The sequence below is a fragment of the Pipistrellus kuhlii genome, unplaced genomic scaffold (assembly GCF_014108245.1).
Source record: "Pipistrellus kuhlii isolate mPipKuh1 unplaced genomic scaffold, mPipKuh1.p scaffold_m20_p_3, whole genome shotgun sequence".
Lineage (NCBI taxonomy): Eukaryota > Metazoa > Chordata > Mammalia > Chiroptera > Vespertilionidae > Pipistrellus > Pipistrellus kuhlii.
This window is the reverse complement of record NW_023425529.1, coordinates 63,171,622-63,193,623: the sequence shown is the minus strand read 5'-3', so window position 1 is coordinate 63,193,623 and position 22,002 is coordinate 63,171,622. Positions and strand designations below refer to the sequence as shown.

General features: G+C 42.1%; 1 protein-coding gene across 1 annotated transcript; it reads right to left on the bottom strand.

Moving 5' to 3' along the window:
* Positions 1-131: 131 nt before the first annotated feature.
* On the bottom strand, positions 132-20,828 carry GLIPR1 (GLI pathogenesis related 1). Its single transcript, XM_036456756.2, has 6 exons — positions 20,544-20,828; positions 19,141-19,386; positions 11,007-11,116; positions 5,196-5,281; positions 391-417; positions 132-288 (listed from the first exon to the last, which is right to left on the bottom strand). The coding sequence occupies exons 1-6, from the start codon at positions 20,715-20,717 to the stop codon at positions 140-142; spliced, it is 792 nt and encodes a 263-aa protein (XP_036312649.1). The 5' UTR covers positions 20,718-20,828; the 3' UTR covers positions 132-139.
* Positions 20,829-22,002: the final 1,174 nt, after the last annotated feature.

Sequence of the window (22,002 nt, the reverse complement as noted above, 5' to 3'; positions counted from 1 at the left end):
TCCTGGGGATTGAGCTTAAAACCCCAGGCATGGACTGACCAGAAATCAAACAGTGACCTCCTGGTTCATAGGTCGATGCTCAATCTCTGAGCAATACTGGCCAGGCAAGTCTGTAAACTATTTTTTTCCCCGGATTGTATTAGTTCAAAAGAACTAAATGTTTGTACTTGACCAAGATGGTAATAACAGCAGCTAGGATTAGTATTAGTGGACTAACAATGAAAAAGAGAGATAGGTATCTATTACGTAAATATAATGGCCGGTCTGGATACACAATAGAGTAGTAACCTGTGAAACAAACAGAAAATATCCTCTTAAACATTGTTTTTCATAATGCAGCAACATAATCCACAAAGACCTTAATGAAACAATTAAGATTTATATACTTACGTGTGAGTTTGTCTCTCTGTGGGCTAGCTGTAAAATCAGAAGAAAAAAATTAAAAGAGTAGGTACTGGGGAGGCTTTTATTTTTAAAAGCCAAGTTTCTAATTATAACCATTAACTGTTGCTTTGGCTTTATTGCAGTGATTTTCAAAGATTACTTTTTAGATTTTAATGTACTAACTGTACTCAATAGTTTTAAACCAACTTTCATATAAACTAAATTTTTTATGTATCACTACTGTAAATGGAAAATCATTTTATATACCATATTTAACAGGTAATGAATCCAAATAAAATAAAAATTAAAACATTAAATTTTTAAAATAAAAAATATTAGTAATATTGAGTGTGAGCAATTTATTAAAATATTTTCCTGAAAATAAGTTTCTTCCTTAGAAGAATGATACTGTTTATCAGTAAAAGAGAGATAGTGGCCTCTCTCATCCATTTCAGCATGTCGGTAAATTACAAATAGGGGCATTGGGCAACCATAGTCGTAATTACTCCTCTCCCTTCACTGAGCTTTTATTCAGAATTTGACATTGGAGCACTAGGAAGAAAACTTAGCATTTGCCTTAGCCTTTTATAGTCAGGACACATTTTGACACCAGTCCTACTCCAGCTGCTATTGGATTCCTGTGGTGGAACCGAAAAGGAGCAGGCCTCTGGGCACCCTGACCATCACACCTGGGCTTCTATGTTCAGTTACTGTGAAGCTGCTGCTTTAACTTTTCTTGGCAGTTATATCCATGAAATCAATAATGTGATGTGCTACTTACATTTTTTTCTGCATGTATATTTTTTAAATGTTAACTACTCAACTTGAATATTAAGATAAATGTAACCATGTGCTAGCTAAAGTCACCTCGTGTTCCATCCAGTATTCCCAGCACATTTTGCAAAACCATCCTGATTTGGCTTCTGGGTATTTATGGAGCCTATCCACAGTATCTAGAAGACCACAAAGGATTTTTCCCCCCAGCATTTCCTATAATTTGTCAGAGAAGGAATCTGTTAAATAAAATACTTTATTCAAACTCTTACCCCTCATGAAATTGGTTTGTCTTTTCCTTTCATCTCTCTTAAGACCCTAGGGTCATTTTATTATTGGGCTACAGCCTCAGTTTTCTGAATTTCATTCCACAAGATGAGAGACCATTTCATGCTGGATCTCCAATATCAAAAGCTAAAACTAGCAATTTTTTTCTTGTTATAATTGTGTTACTAATTGGTTAGATTTTTAAAGGAAGTTTTTTTGTTTTTTAAGAAACACGACTCCCTATAAATGCTTACTTGCCAGCCAGAGCAGGTACCTTGGCTACAAAGGTGAATTGAATAGGCATAATTCCTCCCTGTTTGGAATTTAGAGTGGAAAAGACAGAAAACTAACCAATGGCAACAATTAAACTATTCTAATTTAAAATATTTAGAGACTCAGTTTGAATCATTGATTTTAAGAGGATTGATCATGGGCATAAAAATATCACCTAAAAATTTGGACATAAAACAATAAGAGTAAATACCAAAACACCAAGAGTAAATTCAAGATTTGGAATTGCAGAGAAGAGAAATTTGGGGATAATAGAAAGTATTTATTGAGTGCTACTGTATGACAAGTCCTTGTTCTAAATATATACAATGTGTGTGTGTGTTTTCTTTGAATTATAATGTCATCAATACGTTATTGAGGAAATAGGTCCAGATAACTTTCATTTTGGACATGTATCTGTCTCCTTATTTTGGCTGCCTCCCTGTGTTTGCTTCTATATATTAGGTAGAGCTGCTTCTCCTCTCAGTCTTGGTAGAATGGCCTATGTGTATAGGTGTCCTGAGGGGTCCAGTGTTGCACTCTCCCTGGTCATCTGAGTTGGGTGCTCTGGGTATGTCCCTTGTGTGGGTTGTGTGTGCCCTCCTGTTGCGGGTGAACCTTGATTGCTGTTGGCACATCCGTGGGAAAGACTGACCCTCATGCTGATTAGTTATGAGAACTGTATGACCACAGTTGAGCTTTTGTGTAGGGACTGACCCTACAGAGCAGGATTTGCTTTAGCAGGGCTCTGTGCTTTGTCCTTTGTCCGGTGAGTCTGTCCTTTTTGTTGTTTGTGGGGTGGTGCTCTGGTGTGGCCTGAAGCTGGCCTCCAGGTATGTTGACTTGGGGGCCTCTTGGGAGGTGCAGGCCAGGATTAACCAATGTCTGTATCCTGCTCGGGGCCTCCTGGGATGAAGTACAAAATTGTTTGCCACTTGTGCTGGGCTTGGAGGCTCCTGGGAGAGGCTAACCTTCTAACCAAGTCTACCTGCCACTAGTGTTGGGCCTGAGGCCACTTAGCAAGAGGTATGGGGCACCTGAGGCCAGATGTTGCTTGTTTGGGTTTGTGACCCTTTGAGAGATTTTAGGAAAGTCCACAGCGTGAGCCTAGAGAGGCCATTTGAGTGGAAAAGCCACTGGAGGTGGCTTGGTTGGGTCCAAAAGTTGGGTGGGTCAGGGTCTGAGGGAACCACCAGGGCAGGGAGAGTTGTGTGAGCCAGGTTGGTGGAAACTCAGGGTGCCTGCTCGGGCCTGCAGAGGGGGGGGGGGGGGGGCCTCAATAAGGGAGCAATGGCTCTGCCAGCCCTTCTCTCTGGGAGCAGGCTGCCCTCCAGCCCTCGCTCTGAAGCCAGATAATTCATTCCCCCCTGTATGTTTCTGGCACCTTTTGAGCTGCTCTCTAGGGCTGGATGTTAGAAGGAATGAGTCCATGTAAGTCCATACAGTCCCTTTTAGAGGAACACCTGGGATTCCAGCAGCTCTCATCTCATTCATCCACAACCCCCACTGGTTCACAGCCAGAAGTTGTGACCTCAGGGTTCCAGTGCTGGAAAGCCAGGTGTAGGGCTGGGACCCAGGCTCCTCAGGGGGACCTCTGCAGCCAAAATATCCCTCCCGATTTTTAACCCCACACAAGGCAGTTCCCTGTCTCCTCCCCTTCTAGTCTCAATGTGGCTCTGTAAATTATTCATTATCCTATATAATAAAGAGGTAATGTGCAAATTAACCCTCACACCCTCACAAAGATGGCCACCCCATGTCATCACAAAATGGCCACCCCCACTTTCTCATAAGATGGCTGCCCCCAAGTTGTCACAAGATGGCTGGCAGGGGAGGGCAGTTGGGGGCAACCAGACCTGCAGGGGAGGGCAGTTGGGAGGGGCATCAGGTTGGCAGGGGAGGGCAGTTGGAGGTGATTGGGCTGGCAGGGGAGCGGTTACGGGGGTGATCAGGCTGGCAGGCAGAAGCGGTTAGGGGCAATCAGGCAGGCAAACAGGGAAGTGGTTAGGAGCAGTGGTCCTGGTCCCAGGTGAGAGTGATGTCCGACTGCTGGTTTAGGTCTGATCCCACAGAGATCGGGCCTAAACGGGCAGTTGGACATCCCCTGAGGGGTACCAGATTGAAGAGGGTGCAGGCTGGGCTTGAGGGACACCCCCTCACCCCCAGTGCATGAATTTTGTGCACCAGGCCTCTGGTACTGAATAAGTTTCAATTATATATAAGTTTGTCCAGCTAGACTTCACACAGTTTTCAACATTTGGTTCTGTAGTTTAGTTGTAATTTTGATGTGGTTGTGGGAGGAAGTGAATACAGCGTTTACCTATGCCGCCATCTTGGCTGAAAGCCTGCGCATATTGTTTCTAAAACATAGGTTTTAACTCCTGTGCTATAAAACATAGTAATTTGCTTTGTAGTGTTGTAACAACATGAAAGGGAAGATTCAGTAAATATTGTATATTGATACTCTGAGAAGAGGTTTGTTGCACTTGGACTACACCTTGCCAAGTTCTCCTAACAAAACTGATGTGAATAAAATAAAGAATGCTTGAACTGGAGAGAAAGAACTGGCTCAGAAACCTGGTCAATGAAGTGTTATTGTTCTTGGAGGGAAGATGAGAGTTAACTGCTTACATCAGGAGAAAGGGCATTTAAAATAATTTTGTAATTTTAGACCTGGAAGGGGCCTTAGAAAACATAAGCAGTGGAATGCTTTTGCCAACCAAAATTTATGCAGTTAAACTCGGTCCACTCTGTCCTGCCTCTAATATAAGAACCCCACCCTGACCAAGGAGCTCTGGGAGTTCAGTGGGTTGCAGTTGTGGACACTAAAGTACTACATAAAAGGATTTGCACAACTTCAACAGCTTAACTGAATTTTCTTCATATCATAGAAAAAATTTAAAAATATACTGAGATGAAAAGAACTGTGTCTGGAAGAGGAACTTATTAATAAACTTGGCCAGTTATGGATTATTATTTCAAAATTACAAAGCAGAATTTTGCTAGGATGTTTATTAAAACATCCTTGAAGTTACCTTCAGTGGCTTTCTGCACCATCCTCATTAAAATATTGTTTTGCTAATTTAAGAAGTGCCCCATTACAGCTTGTTTCATTTATTCTACATACAGATGAAAATGCAGCCTTGAGTGCCTTGGACAAGTAGTATCACAAAATTCACAATACTGTTCATTTGGATAGCTTCATTATACAAATTTTTGATCTTGTTGAAATTAGCAAATTTTGGGTCTATAGTTTCCAACACCATAGTCATTTTTGTGTTGTACTGATTAGAGCTAAATAAAAAGGATACTAATTGCTTCTTTAAATTTATATTAAACATACAGTCCTAGGACAATAATAAGCCATTGGTTTGATTTCAACCTAATAACTATTCCTGAAAATAGCTATTAGGATAAAACAAAGGTTTGCATTCTTAACTGTAGAAAGTTACAATTGTTTAAACACATTGTATTATGGGTAGCTTGTTTCTTTTACTCACCGCACAGATTGTCCAAACAATTGTCATTTTGGGGGCAAGCACTGCAAGTGGATCCTTTTTTATACGGCCAAGTGGGGTAATTTCCTCTATAAGGGAGAAGAAAACTGTCCATTAGGAGAGGTTTGTTGTTGTTGTTATAATACGATTATAATTTACTATGAATCCTTGACTAAACCCGTAGGATGGAAGTCCAGATTCAGAGGGTTGGTAAGAAAAGTGGAGAGAGGAAAGCAGAAATGGAAGCCTGTTCATATTTAGGGTTTATTCTGTGTGCCTGTGTCTGTGAACCTATGTCTTGGTCTTCATCATTTAGTTCTTAAGACAACTCAGGGAGGAAGAAATCACTGTGTGTGTGTGTGTGTGTGTGTGTGTATGTATGTGTGTGTGTGTGTGTGTGTGTGTGTGTGTGTGTGAGTCAGAATGAAGCCCAGGTCACTCTGGCTCCAGGCAGTGCTCCCTTTGCCTGCCTGGCCCATGTGATCATTGTCATCCAAGCAACTGTCCATCTTAGGAAGGGTGGCGTGACCCACACTGACTCCTCCATTCACAAGCCGCCCTGATGTTTACTGGATGAGAGCCATTTGGCTGGATAAGCACCTAACAAAAGAAAACAAGACTTGGGGAATTTCTACAATGCAGTTTGTGTTTCCATAAAAGCTGTGAGAGGAATAATAGATAATAATTACTGAGTCTCCCTTATGTACTAGGCACTATTCTAAGTTCTAATGAATTAACCTCAGCCCTGTGAGGAAGGTACAGTTATTTATTTATCCCCATTCTATAGATAGAGGCTGAGGCACAGAGTACAAGTAATTGGTCAAGGCCACAGACTGGAAAATGAGAGACTCTCCAAACATTTTTTATCCCCGTGAAGATCTGCAGAGTAGCAGTGCGGAGCTCTGCATTTATTTCAGTGAACTTGCAGGTACACTAGTCCTTTTTGGACTCTGCTTTTAGAAAGAAGTTCTTTTTATGCCTGGGACCTTTGGTTGCCTGATGGGGACTCTCTGAAAATAGTTTTTTGTTTTTTGTTTGTTTGTTTGTTTTGTTTTTTTAATGTATAAAGTAAATGTTATAGGACTACTAGTATAAAGGAAACCAATTAAATTGAAAATTGTTAAAATGGTAAAAATATTTGTGATATAGTAATATGTATTTCTCTATTAAATATTAGATACAATCAAGCCGGGGGTTTAATAGTTATATTAATTTCATAGCAGTGATGGATAAAACTATTTTGAGATGATCTACAGCACCCAGAATGTGATATGAAAATATCTGTGTTATTTACAAAGATATAATAGTGCCAATATGAATGCATAGGTATTGCTGAAGAAGTGTTCTCTTCATTCATAATGAAATGTTACTTTCAGTAGAGATTAGTGGAAATAAAGATGTTACTTTTCTAATCCAAGTTCAGGGACTTCCCTCCCCTAATACAGTGGTGCCTCACACAACGAACTTAATTCATTCCAGGAGCAAGTTTGTTATGCGAAAAGTTAGTTATGTGAAACGCGTTTTCCCATAACAATACATGTTAAAAAAAATAATTCGTTCTGTAGCATAAAATATGCTAAGATGACATAAAAAAAGATAATTTTTTTGTTATTATTTTTATTTAGATACATCTAAAAACATAATTTTTTTTTAAAAAAACACACATTTTATTAATTTTAAGACAGACTAAGTAGAGTCTACCGAATCTTGCACATCATCCATTTTCTGCTTTTTGGCCGATGGTTTCATGAAAAACCTGTCCAAAGTCGTTTGTTTTTCTCTTTTCTCCAACATCTGCCGGAAATAACGGACAAGAGTATCGGAGTAAAGATCGTTGATCCTGTTTGCTTCAGCTGAATCCGGATAGTGGGCATTGGTAAACTCCTGAACTGCTTTCCATTTGACCAGGATGTTCTTGATGTCAGCAGTTGGGATTGGTTGATTGTTTGATTGTTGCTCCTCGTTATCAGATGACGCTTCCCTTTGAGCATTGTCCTGTTGCTGGACCAGAAGTGCTTGGAGCTCTTCAGTTGTCAGCTCTTCTTCGTGTTCCTCAATAAGCTCCTCTACATCCTCTTCCTCTACCTCTAATTCCAACCTTTGGGCCACTGTGATGATGTCCTTCACCACTTCTGTGTCATCAACTACTGCTTCTTCCTGGGTCCACGAAGGCACAAGCATCTTCCAAGCAGAAATGAGGGTCCTTTGTGACACTTCTTCCCAGGCCTTCTGTATAAGTCGTATTGCCATAAGGACATCAAATTTCTCCTTCCAAAACTTTCAGACAGTCATATTGTCTCCACCAAACTCGCATTCTTCAAACACCTTATTAAAGAGGGCTCTAGTGTAGAGTTTTTTAAAGTTCGCAATAACTTGCTGATCCATTGGCTGAAGAATGGATGTGGTGTTTGGTGGCAAATACTGCACCTTGATAAAAGGATAATTTTCCTGCAATATTTCCTCTAGGTCTTTTGGGTGAGAAGGGGCATTGTCAAGTATCAGAAGGGCTTTGAGCGGCAGTTCTTTTTCCAGCAAGAATTTCTTCACGGCAGGAGCAAAGGTTTCCAGAATCCATTCGTTGAAGATAACTTGGGTCACCCAGGCTTTTTGGTTGGATTTCCAATGGACGGGCAGTTTGGACTTAATAACGTTATTTTTCTTGAAAATTCTTGGATTTTCAGAGTGATAAACCAATAGAGGTTTGATCTTGAGGTCTCTGCTGGCATTAGACGAAAACATAAGGGTAAGTCTGTCCTTCATGGCTTTGTGTCCTGGCAATTTCTTCTCCTCTTTTGTAATGAAGGTTCTGCTCGGCATTCTTTTCCAGAAAAGACCCGTTTCATCGGCATTGAACACTTGTTGTGGGCAGTATCCTTCATCCTTAATACATTTTTGAAAGTTAATAGAGAACTTTTCTGCTTCTTTCTTGTCAGCACTGCCAGCCTCACCATGCATAGTAACGCTGTGGATTCCACACCTTTTCTTAAATCTAAAAAACCACCCCCTGCTGGCTTTGAATTCTTCTTCATTATCTTGATTGCTGCTACTTCCAGGGACGTTTTTCTTTAGATCGTCATAAACTCTCTTGGCTTTGTGACAGATAATATCTTGGGTTGTTACGTCACCTTTCACCTGCCTGTCCTTAATCCAAATCGCTAATAGCCTCTCCATTTCCTCGTGGATTGAAGACCTATGTTTTTCATGAAATAGTTCTGATACTCCTTTGGCTACTTTGGCTGATTTGATTGCATCCTTATTTGTCAAAATGGTGAAAATGGTGGTCTTGCTGAGGCCAAAATCTTTGACGAGGTCACACTGTTTTACCCCACATTCACTCCTTCTAATTATTTCCTGTTTCATTTCAACAGAAATCACCTTCCTACTTTTTTTTAGAAGCCATGATATAAAAAAAAATTGAGTTTAACTTAAAAGGACGACTGCCGTGATACGTGCGTGATTTAATTCGTAATGAAGAACGATTGCCGCGATACGTGCTTAAGTTAAGCGCAGTGACTAACGACTGCCTGCAGTGCCTGCAAGGAAGGATGCAATACATCGGCAGCGATCGTGGAAGCTCGGGCGAAGCAGTCGTGGAAGCTCGGGCAAAGCGGTCGTGGAAGCTCGGGCGACTTCGTTGTGTGAAACGAAGTTCGTTGTATGAATCATGAAATGAAGTTCGTTGTGTGCAGTGTTCGCTGTGTGAGGCGTTCTTTATGCGAGGCGTTCTTTATGCGAGGCACCACTGTATTATACTTTTATCTCTGAAATTAACCCCTCCTTTAGAAACACATTAGCATCTCATTTCCAACCCAAAAATGTATGTTCTAACTTTGGCTCCACACTAATTTAGGTTGTTTTGGAAGTTAAGTTTACCCTCATGTTTACTCTATGCCATAGAAATTAATCAAAGGAATGTATTAGAGATTCTGACTACAACTATAAAAGATGTCCAAAATGGACATTAATCATCAGAATACCTTTTACTGTTAACACAATACTCATTGAGTGGTAACATTCTTAATAAGATCACTTATGGGACTTCATTTTTTGTCTAATTGTGCATTACACAATAATAACGAAGAGGGGGAAATAGCTGCTTCAGAAATAAGCTAATATCGAGGCAGTTGCTATCCTAGGGAAATAGCAGAATTCATCTCGGGAGGAACAGCTGCTGGCAAGGCCTAGAAATGCCTTGGTGGTCAGAGATTAAGACAAAGCGACCTACAGTACTCTGCCCAATAAAGAAGCAGGAAGTTTTAGGGTTTCCCTTGGTAGCCTGAGAGATACAGGACTAGGGCCCTGGGGCTCTGCAAAAGAACAAGGTTAACATGATAAGGGTCCCCTAAGTAGTGGTGGCTAAGGTATACTGGGCACTGTACTGTTTGATAGTCCACATTGCCATATCTTCTACTGTATTATAATCTCTTGGTTTCCCAGCATAGCCTTACTCAGTGCGGCCCTGGAGAATGAAGGAGAGTGTTGTGTCTGAGTTTGGGATAATACAGATGAGAGAGACCTGAAACTTCCAGGAGGAGAGGGGTCAAAACTGTCCAGAGCAATTGGAAGGAGGTGAGGGTGTAACTCGAAACTGGAGGACAGATGTGCCATGCAGAGCAGGGACTCCGGAGCCAGACAGCAGGGCAGAGTCTGGCTCTGACACTCCCTAACTGAGGGACCTCGGCAGGCGGTTCACCCTTCGGTGCCTCAGTTTTCTTATCTGCAAAGGGGGCAGTAACAAGCTGTCTCACATTCTGTGAAAATTACAGCATTACTTATGGAGCAGTGCTCAGAGCTTGAGGAGCAGAGTACAAGTATATTGTCCTGGGACATGGTCATGGTTTAACTTTAAGTAAAAAAATAGAAAACATGTATTTCCATTATCTCAGCTTCCTAAATAGGTGTATGATGCATAAGCAGGCATACTTAAACTTTAAAGGAAGTTGGGGGAGAGGTCATGTGACTTCCTGTTTTCTAAAAGGAGACAAATTGTAATTATTTAAAAGAAGAATTATCAAAAATAAATGAAATAAGTTATGTATAAGGTTCTCCCTCCTCCCAGCTGGTGGGCGGAGTTATGATATTACTGGCAGCTGTCACAGAGACATCCCCAAGACATTGAGCCACCAATCAGTGTGTGTCAAAGTGTCCTGGAGCCCACCCCTTCCTGTTCTGCTCTGGGTCAAACCCTTTACTGTTCCTCCCCCTTAAAAAGACCCCCAGACCAGCCAGGGGCTGCTTGTCCTCCATGTCCAGGTGGCACCCCGGCTGGGTCCATCTGCCCTCCCCACTCCTTCAATTCTGATTTCTCTACCTCCGTAATGAGTCCCACTCATTACTGGGGAATAAACTTTACTTTAAATGCCTTGGTGGTCAGTTTCCTGCGCCTTATGTCCATTGAGAAATTCAGATCAGAGTTATTTTTATTTTAACAATTGTGCAAAATTTCCAAGTTTTAAATAAACCAATAAATATAAAGTAACACCAATCCTCTTATTTTGTGGTGTTATTATCATATCCAACCTGTGTCCCTGAAAACAGTTTAGTCTTGCTACTGTTAAAAACGTACATATGTATTTATGTAGTATTTATAAAGGGTGTATACACACCTCACACACACACATAGAGAAATGTACCAGAATGTTAATGGAGTAGGTCTCTAGGGAGAGGAATTAAGGCTCTTATTACTATTCTTCTATACACTTTATTTCAATTTTTTTTTAAAGTGAGAATAAATATTGTAAAGTAGAAATAATGTTTTTTTGTTTATTTGTTTGTTTGTTTGTTTTTTAGAAAGAGGTTGATTTGAGCACTTACGCTGGTCCGTAGTTGCATATAAAATGTGCAACATCGGTAAACTTCAAGCCGGCAACTTGAGGACAGAATTGTACTGCACATCCAACTTTGTAGCTATCTGCCCAAACAACCTGAGAGAGAGAGAGAGAGACAGAGAGAGAGAGAGAGAGAGATAAAAAGTAAACATTTGATTGTGATTAGGCCTTCATAAACATGGTGAGGTATAGTTACTCTAGTGAGGTAGAACACTTATACCAGGGAAGTTTTAGGTGCTCAGAACTCAGGTGAAAACAAGAATTGCAAATTACTATTATTTTTTTTTTTGGGGGGGGGTGTCTGTGTGTGAAATATATAAAGAATAAAAAAGATCATTTTTGACAGTTGGTGTAATGAAGAAATAAAGCACGGTCACAGGATAGGGAGTGACAGAGGGGAGGAAGAGGCTGCTTTAACTTGGGTGTTCAGGGCAATGTCTCTGGGAGGTGGCATTCCAGCTGAGACCTGAGGAGGAGGAGGCAGCACTGAGGAGGACCATGCAGGCCAGCTGTGTGAAGAGGAAGAGGCCCTGTGCAGGAGGAGCATGCAGGGTGAGGGCCCTGAGAGGAGAGTGTCTGGGAGAGGAGAACAGCTGGGAGAACAGGAGTGGGGAGGAGATTCAGAGGCCATGAGGGCGGAGACAGAAGAGCAGGTCACGGGGAGTCTTGTATGGGCCTTTTTCATGTCCTGGAAAGATCCCTCTGGTTGTTCTGAGTAAATGGACTGAGAAGACTGAGGGAAGTAAGAGGACGGAAATATGGGAGGCTATCTCGGTGGTACAGAAAAGAGAAGGTCACACTTGTATTGTGGAGTGGAGTTCTTGAGAACTGATCAGGCTCATAGTTCCAGTTAGATGTAAAGCTGATAGGATTCCCTTTTGCTTTGGGTAACTATTTTCTCTCTTTTCCATGTCCAGCGTGGCTTGAGAGTGGGTCCAATTCCTGAGTAGAGGTGGCTGGGGATTGAGAAATAAAAGAAAGAAACAAGACACAGAGATAGAAAAGCTGGGGCCTAGTGGACTGCTGCCCTCTTCCTATGGAGAGACAGTGACCCAGAGCTGATGCAGCATGCTTAGTTTACACCCCCAAATACCAGGAAGTTTCACCAAAAGGTCAAGACAAAGAAGATTATTTGCATTCTTGAGTAGGCCCTGAGCATTCCAGGTGCTAGGCTGAATTTAGATATCAAAACCCACTTCCCCACACCATGGGCTGAAATGAAGGTCCAGCTGACAACACCCTTGCCCTTTTGGCAAGGCGTGTTCCCAGGGTGTGGCTTTGCCGACACCCCTGGGTTCAGCTGACAATAATTAAAGAATGCCCATGTGCCTTCCCAGGGGGCCCTCTACAGCTTTGAGTGTGCGGTTAAGAGGAAAAGATACAAATAAAGTTAATGTTTTAGGCCCGAGCAGCATTTACTGAGATGGGGAGAATCACCAAGGAGGAGGATGGGTGGTTGCACGGGTGGGGTTCTGTCCATGTCATGGGAGTTTTCAGATGCCTATCAAATATCTGAGTGCACACTGAGTCGGCTGCTGGATAGAACCATGTGCAGTGCAGAGATGCAAATCTGAAAGACATGTAACTGGATCAGACCCCATAGACCGAGATAATAGAAAAACAAGTGAGAGCTGGGATCAAGAACAACCGCCAGCCAAGAGACTGAAAGGAGAGGTCAGTAACACAGGGAAACCAAGAATAAACAGAGCCAGCTTCAGGGGGAGGAGGGGCCCTGTGATCAGAGAGCTGCATACTTGGTTTAATTGAATGCTGTCACACATTTTAGTACCTTTAGTTGTATTTCCTTCTTATTTTTGAACAAGGGACTCTCCAGTTTCATTTTGTACTGCGTCCCACAAATTCCATAGCTTATCTTACCATAGTGTTTGGTGTCCCAGAACCTAAATAAAAAAGGTATCTGAAGCCAAGCCAGCCATTAAAAGTAAATTTTATTTTTTTTTTTTTACAGATATACCATATTGCATTTTTAATTATTTTTGCTCAACAATTTTTGCAACTCTGTGACAAAAACTGTGCTGAATATGGGGGGTGCAAAGGTGAATGGGCTGGAGCCAGTGGGTGCCTTCACAAAATGCCCAGGAAAGCCGTCATCACATAGGGTTTCACAATATGCAGGGGAAGCAGAGGGTGCTCCGGGGGTATATAGCATGAGGCCCTTTCCCCCTCCTGTCTCTCTCCCCCTCCCCCCTTCGTTAGTGAGGTGGAACTGAAACTGAATCTGGAGAAAATGGGTCTGGGAGAGCCCAGAGAAATCTTCCAGTAGAGGGCAGTATCCCTGTGAACCCAAGGTGAGAAAGACAAGGCCATTGAGGCTGCAGAAAAAAATCAAATTTGGGTGAAAAAATCAGTAATAAAAACCACTCCCTGGGGAGCGAGTATAAGGTGAGAGAAGAGGGGAGCTGAGAATGGAGTCTGAGCTTCTCAAAGGCACAGCGGTGGAGTAGGAGGCTCATAGGGACTTCCTTTACTTCTATAATTTGTTTCTTAAGCTCATTTCTTCTACAAATAATTTCTACCTTTGTGATTTTCCAAATAAATGTTTAAAAATCTCTTCTAGTTTGAAAAGAAAAAGTGGTGCATTTTTATCAAATGCTTTTTCTGCATCTATTGATATGATCCTGTCAGTTTTATACATCACCTAGAGGCCCAGTGCACAAAATTCATGCATGGGGCAGATCCCCTCAGCCCAGCCTGCACCCTCTTCAATCCGGGACATCCTTTTCACAATCCAGGACAGCTGGCTCCTAACTGCTCACCTGCCTGCCTGCCTGATTCCCCCTAACTCTCCCCCCTGCTAGCCTGATCAGCTCTTTTTCTGACTAAATGGCATTGGGAAAACAATGTCTTAACCTTTTCTGAGGCTGTGTATTCATATATGGAGATTAGTGTTTCTCTCATACGTTTGTAGTGAGAATTGAATGAGTGAGATCTTAGACATAGAGGACTAAGCACCACACTCACTTAAAAAGTAATTGCTGCCCGGCTGACATGGCTCAGTGGTTGAGTGTTGACCTATGAACCAGGAAGTCACTGTTTGATTCGTGGTCAGGGCACAAGCTCAGGTTATGAGTTTGATCCTCAGTGCGGGGCATGCAAGAGGAAGATAATCAATGATTCTCTCATCTTTGATGTTTCTTTGGGGAACTAAGTGGGGGCAGGCATGTCTCCCGTCTGGCTAACAACCCCTTTCCACTCTTTCAATTCTCAGTATGAGTCCGTCTGGCTCATACCAGGGCTATGGTAACCTTGTAACATATAAAAAGCCAGCTAGAGCCGAGACCGGTTTGGCTCAGTGGTAGAGCGTCGGTCTGCAGACTGAAAGGTCCCAGGTTCGATTCCGGTCAAAGGCATGTACATTGGTTGTGGGCACATCCCCGGTAGGGGGTGTGCAAGAGGCAGCTGGTCAATGTTTCTCTCTCATCGACGTTTCTAGCTCTCTATCTCTCTCCCTTCCTCTCTGTGAAAAATCAATAAAATATATTTAAAAAATTAAAAAAAAAAAAAAGCCAGCTAGAAACACTGGGAAACGTCAAAGGTCCTTTGTTTCTGTGAGAGTAAAAAGTAACAAAAATTTCTAGAAGGTTGGGATGGGGTGGAGAAGGATTTAAACACAAAAATGAGACCAATAGAGGGCATCCTCAACACTGTCAAACCTGAGCTGCTGCCCTGCCCAGATACAGAAGTAAAACTATTTTCAGCCTTTACAAAGCTGATCTGTGGGGAATAAAAGATATAATGTAAATACTCTGCCATGTTATTATACCAAAATGATTCCACAAGACAAGTCATCTTTCTTTTTTTTTTTTTTTTAATATATTTTTATTGATTTTTCACAGAGAGGAAGAGAGAGGGATAGAGAGTTAGAAACATCAATGAGAGAGAATCATCCATCAGCTGCCTCTTGCACACCCCCTACTGGGGATGTGCCCGCAACCACAGTACATGCCCTTGACCAGAATCGAACCTGGGACCTTTCAGTCTGCAGGCCGACACTCTATCCAGTGAGCCAAACCAGTCCCGGCGACAAGTCATCTTTCATGAAGACAGCTAACATGTTAGCATTTTAAGAAGTGTCATACCTTTGTGAGGTCATAATGGATCTGGATCCATTGTCTTTACACAACCACCCTCCACAAGCCCAGATCTGAAAATAGCTTGCTTTCTATTAATAGAAGATGACAATAAATGGGAGGTTATAATACCCACTTAAGGTCGTTCCAGGAATGAATTTAAAGTGGCAACTGAGTAGTTTTTACTCTCCCAGCGAGGTTTTGTGCAAGCCGAGCCTTCTTCCAATATAATTGCTAGAAAACTGGCTCATGGAAGAAATGCACTCCTTGTTCAGTGCATACTAAACACTAGTGCCTTACTAGATAATTTACAGATGTTGTATTCTTTAATCTTTACAACCTGGCATTCGAATCTCAGCTCTTCTTCCATCCAAATGGTATTGGGAAAACAATGTCTTAACCTTTTGAGGCTGTGTATTCCTATATGGAGATTAGTGTTTCTCTCATAAGTTTGTAGTGAGAATTGAATGAGTGAGATCTTAGACATAGAGGACTAAGCACCACGCTCACTTAAAAAGTAATTGCTGCCCGGCTGACATGGCTCAGTGGTTGAGTGTTGACCTATGAACCAGGAGATCACTGTTTGATTCCTGGTCAGGGCATAGGCCTAGGTTGCAAGTTTGATCCTCAGTGTGGGGCATGCAAAAGGCAGCCAATCAATGATTCTCTCATCTTTGATGTTTCTCTCTCTCTCCCTCTCCCTTCCTTTCTGAAATCAATAAAAATATATTTTAAAAAAAAAATATTTGCTGGTGGTGCATCTTCCCAGACCAGGGAGTTCCTGGACATGCTCCCCAGAATGAGGGCCCCTCTTCTGAGGAGGGATAGGATGTTTTTTATAGAGAACAGGTTAGGATCACGCACCCAGAGCTTGGGCTCCGATACCTGTATGCAATGGAGTGGGTTTTAGTGTGTCCAAAATATTAGCCATTATTTCTGTCCCTGGGTGTAAAGGACACATTTACAAGTAAGCTCAGTTAATTTGGGGTGGGCCATCTCTAAAATCTCAGGTCTCTATGATAAAAAATCAAGTTTTGGCTTTCTGGGATGATAGCTATGGAATGTCTTAACTTGCATTGTTTGAGAGTCTTTTTCCAATGTATCATCAGCCTTTTGATTTCTACATATTTGGTGTGCTAAGCTTCTGGCCATTCTTTTGAAGTGCCAGGCTCATTTGTACAGATTGTACACCATCCACACCTTCTTAATATTGCCTGGTGTTCTCTTCCCTTTCCTCTCAGTTTTCAAGATTCAACTCATACATTTCCTGCTGTGTGAACAACTCCTGTGTCTCCACCCCTCCCTTTGGCCAGATAAGTTGCTCTGTCCTCTTTGCTCAAGGGCACTCTGTCAGTTTCTCCAAATAGCACCAGCTTCGCACTGTTGGTTACATGTCCATTTACACATATGCCTCTCTTCAAAGAAGGTCAACTCCTAAGGGTCAAGGCCATTCCCTGCTGAGTCCTTCATTCCCTGGCTTACTCCTCATTCCTACTTCTCCCTCGTAAAGTGTTAGCATATAAGCTATTGTCCTAAGTTCTGTTTTTAGGAATGTGTACTAAGACATATGACCAGTGCCTTACAAAGTACCTGGTGTAGGGTAGAAGCTTAAATGCTGCTTGAAAAAGAGTTGGCCTCCTCAAACTGACAGTTATTTCTGGAAATTTAAACACTATCTTGCACCCTGGCTGGTGTTGTTCAGTGGTTAGATTTCCTATCTAAGGCTTTACCTGGGTTGTAGGCTTGGTTCCTATCCCTGGTCAAGGGGCATGTGGGAGGCAACTGTGAACAAAAGGAGCCACATGCTAACCTGACAAGCTCAGGGGATGCCTGCATGGCAGTCTTGCAAACTCAGAGACCTAAAATAACCACAAAAGATGGTTTAAAAATTAAATATTTTAACTACAAACAGGTTATAGTAGGTAGTCATGTCCTAGGATGATATTTTCCCTGACAAAGGTCAACTTAGATCTTCTTTACTGAGCCCATGGCCTTTTTCCCTCTAAGATAACATATCTGTGAGATATCTGGGTAACTTGTAACTTCCCTTTTTCTGGAGCCCCTGGGGCACAACCAAATGTGGTAGGCCTCAGGACAGATGCCTCAGATTCCTTCTTTATCATGTCAATTATTTCTGCACTCATCTAAGTTAGGGTCCATCATTTTACTTTTTATCCAATCCCAGGGGTTTCCTACTGCTTTGCTTTATCCCACCTCCTTAACCCGTCACCAATGAATTCATGTAACCCACCTACTTCCCTCCTTTGATTGCAATGTATAAATAGAAATGTAACCCGCCATTCTTTGGAGCATTATCTCAGTCCACTGAGGTTCTCCTTCTAGGCATATATTGACAGTTTGGCTCAAATAAACTCACTAAAATTCTTTACAGGTTTCCATGTTTTTTTCATTATCACAACCAATTGAGGTATCGCTCTCTCATCGAAGTCTCTCCCTCCCTCCCTTCCACTTTCACTAAAAACCAATAGCAAGTATGTCCTCAGGTGAGGAATAACCAAATAAACAAACAAATACAAACACTATAATGCCATGGGTAGGCAATCTGGATTTAGCTTTCTTGTCCTCTAGGACTTATGGAAACCCAACACAATTTATTCCCTGGTTAATTTTATTTGTAAACATAAACCAAAATTGATGGTTTATGGAATAAATTTAGGGGAACCTTACTTATTTTCCAAGAAATGGACATAATGCTACTGATGACTTCATAGCCCCTCCTGGCTTTCAGTATGAAAATTTCACTGAAATCTGACCTGTCCTCATCATACAATCATAACCTCTTTGTACCGGTAACTGTGCTTACCTTGTTTTACCTATAACAATACCAGTGAAGTCAAAGGCTTTATAGAGCTGAACTGTATTAAGAGTTTTTCTAATAACATTTGTTCTTTAAAAACTCTTGTTAAGAATGTTTTTGCTACCATACCTCATTTCAACACATGCTTGCTCATTCACACCGGTGCAACGTAAAGTCCTTTAGTTCCTGGTTTAACAAGGACTGCCAGGAAATAAACTTAAGTAGACAAAACATGTCCAGCAGGCATTCAGAGTGGGGTGGGGTAGGGTGGAGTGAGGTGGGGAGGGATGAGAAGGGATGAGGTGGAGTAGGGTGGGGTGTGGTGGGGATGGAGGGATTGAGCCTAAAAGAGAGAGAACTCGTGAACATGGACAGTAGTGTGGTGATTGTAACAGGGGCAGGGGTGCAGAAGAAGGCATAGAGGGGATAAATAGTGATAGAAAAATAAAATAAAGAAACACACACACTCACACCCATGTCCAGTCCAGAAAGTAGTCCATGTAGAAGACTTTGGAAGACGCTACCTAGGAACTTCTTCCCAAAAGTTACCAACCTGAGTTAGGGTTAGGGAGCTAAAGCCAGACTGAGTGAAAAACAAACAACAACAAAATCTCAGTGGGAGGCTCTGAATGTTGCTTTGGGACTAATATCGATTTGGGGGCAGAAAAGCCACAGCATTGTTTATACTGTAGCTTTTGGTTTACATGTTGGCCTCTCTCTAAGGGGTGTAACTTTTTTTTTCTCCTTTTGTGACACTTGATAAGGTCTTGATCCACATTTGAAAGAATTGGAGGATATGAAAGCATCAATTCTTACTGATACTTCTGCCTGAGAGGCTCATTTCTCCCAATTTTGTAGTTCCAAAACAACAGCCTCGCCTTTCATAGAGCACTCCTACTTGACCATCCACTCTTAAGGCCCTGAGATTGCTTACAAAGGGAATAAAGCCCCATGGGAAGAGAGCTGTTATCAAAATCATTCCAAGCCATGATGGGCCTTCATATGTCACCTGTGTCCACTTAACTGAACTGCTTAACCGCCAACTCTGCTATTGGACTCTTCCACTTATTTATTTTTAAGAGTAAACCTGTAATCCTGACTGTCATATTGACAGCTACACTAGCTTCCTGTATATTTTCTTAACACTAGGTTCCAGTTTTGTCCTCCCCCATGAAAAGATGGTCTCGAGAGAATGCAGCGCAGATCCTTACCTGAGTGTAATGGCCACAGACGCTGCTGCATTCCCGAGTCTTGAAGTTATAGTATTCGACTTCATTGTACCAGCTTGTGATGGCTGAAGACACAGAAAAGATGGACTGAGTGCCACTCCAGATGTTTTCTCCCAGTGTAGTGAAATTTGGGTGCAGCAAGTGGGGCTTCTTCAGCTGTACATTATGTGAAAACTGACATTTTCTTGCCCATGCTTTTGCAATTTGGGCTAGTGCTGGGTCCCAGGTCTGCAAGAATAAATATTAAACAACCAGAGGGTCAAGAATGGAACCTGTATATGCAACAATGTAACTGGAGTGAGCAAAGTGGGAATTTAAATGAGGAATGAGGTGTGATGACAAGAATAGAGAAGGAACCACTGGACAGGGTCCTCTTATATACGCATGATCTTCAAATAATAACTAGGACTAGTAGAAAGCAAGAGCATCTAATTTCGTGGAATTTAGAATCTGAGTGATTGACACAGACCAACACTTCGCGGAAGATCTGTTACAGGTTTCCCTGGCTATCTGAAAGTAGAGCAGACCTATGAACGCTTTGGTTAGCCAAAATCGGGGTAAAGCGAAAAAGCAATTGCCTTAGGACACGTCTTGCTACTGATGCACTAAATAAATAGAAATAAAGCACAAATGCTCACAGACATGGGTCAAACCTTGACGCTGTGACGCTGAGTGTAACTCTTGAAAGGAGCTTACCAGGGTGCAAGCTGTGAAACCAACCCTGAACACTGCTTTTGCTTTCAGTTGTTTTTCATAAAGAAGATCCTCTTCGGATGTCTTTCAGTTGGACAAAACAGGTAGGGATGAAGGCCTTTTCATAAAGCAAAGTGGCATAAAGAGAACTTTCTAAAGTCAAGAGCTATGAGTAGGTACAAAATATTGTGTGCTGTTTTGCAGCTTTTAGAAAAATTAATAACCACAATACTTGACACCTTAAGGAGCTCAGAAAGGCTAAACACAGCTCAAAGCCACAGAACTGAGATACACACCCAAACCTGAGTGAATCAAAAACTGATGTGTCCCCATCTCCATTTGCTGTCTCCACGGGAAAGTCAGTACTCTGCTGGCCACAGACAATTACACTTAGAGCCAAACACAGAACCCTCACAGAAATGAAAAGGGAACAAGAGACAAAAAGAGAAGCGCAATCTCTCTATGCCGAGAGGGAAGGAAGTGACCACAAAGAGAAGTAACATATATTTGCCCTGCTGCACCGGGTTTGTTTCGATTGCAGACTGTAAATTTACCGAGCACACCCATCACAAAAACACACACACACAACACAAATGACAGCGTCCAGGATTATCAAGGTTTCCCTTTCCCAAATCAGCACACATTAGTTGGTTTTGACTGACTGACGCCACAAACACTGGGATTTTCCTTACCATGTACAGCATATCACTGGCTGCCGGCTTCACCTCTGATCGGAACTTGTTGTGAAAGCGAACACAGTCTTTGATAAATGCCTCATTGTCGATATCTGGTAAACTACTCGCTGCATACGAGTAACTGCAGACCACAGAAACCGTCCAGGCTGTCAGAGCCAGGGTGACTCGCATGCTCGGGCATCTGGCGGGGAGCCACCGCAGGTTCTGCCTGTGTGCGTCTCGGTTTTGCAAAACACAGCCCACTTCAGCTTTGAGAAATAGGAAAGGAGAACACGAGTGACAAGTTTGAAGATACGGGTTTCTCCATATATGGTGTGCTGCTTTTAACCCTCTTTTCAGTGGTTTTCAGTGCACTATTACAACACAGATTTTTATGAGGCTGAGTCAGACTTTTGTCTGAGTTGGGGGATAGTTCCAAAGGAAACTCTGGAATCTCCAGAAATAACAGTTTCAGTTTTTACAGAGGTTCTGCTGGTTAAATAAAAACATATCTCTTACTTGTAGAAATGCTTTTTAAAAACTTTTCTGGGGGACCCTGGCCAGTGTGGCTGATTAGGTTGAACCTCATCTCTTGCACCAAGAAAGAGGTCCCCAGTTCAATTTCTGGTGGAGGCATATGCCAAGGTTTCAGGTTCGATCCCCAGTAGGGGGCATGCAGGAGGTGGCTGATGGATGCTTCTCCCTCTCCCTTCCTCTCTCTCTAAAGAAATATTTTTTAAAAAACAACTTTTTGTTGTTGTTGTTGCAGTATCTAGTTAACATCATAACTTGACCTAGATTTGTCCTTTTAAATGCATGATGAGCTCTCTTATTTCTTGGGGAGATATGATGTGTAATTCTTTATACCCCCATATATCTCTCTCTGATTATATTTTACTAGTAAAATATTTAGGTTCCAAAAGGCTCTAGTTAACCATTCCATTGAGAATGAGGATGCCTGGGTGGGAGTGGACAGAGAATCCAGAAAGGGAGAAAGACTATGACATTTGCCAATCAAATACAAACACATGACTGCTGTTGTGTCTGTGTGAGAATGCTTCATACCATAATGACTTGAGATAAGCCAGTTTTATATCTGCCAGTGTTGCAAGTTAACTCTATCTAATTCACATCCTCTGAACCATCAGAAACCCACACTCCGAAGGCAGGAAGGCTATAGAAATAGACACCAGAGTTTGTTCGGTAGATCAGGTAATGTTCAAGAGTGATTTCCTTTGGCGAAATGAGTAGAACTCAGTGATGGTTTGTATTTTAGGAAGATGGAACATGCCCTCCTGCCATTGCGTACAGGAGGTAAAGAAAAATCCAAGCGCAGCACTGCAGACCGGTCTCAGAGGCCCCTGGCCCCGGCCTTGACTCAGACCTGACTTCAGACCTGGCCAGTCCTGGCTTCAGAATGAGTTTCAAGTGAGCCTCTCATAGAATTGTGATTGGAGTGTCCAAGGACAGGGCAGGA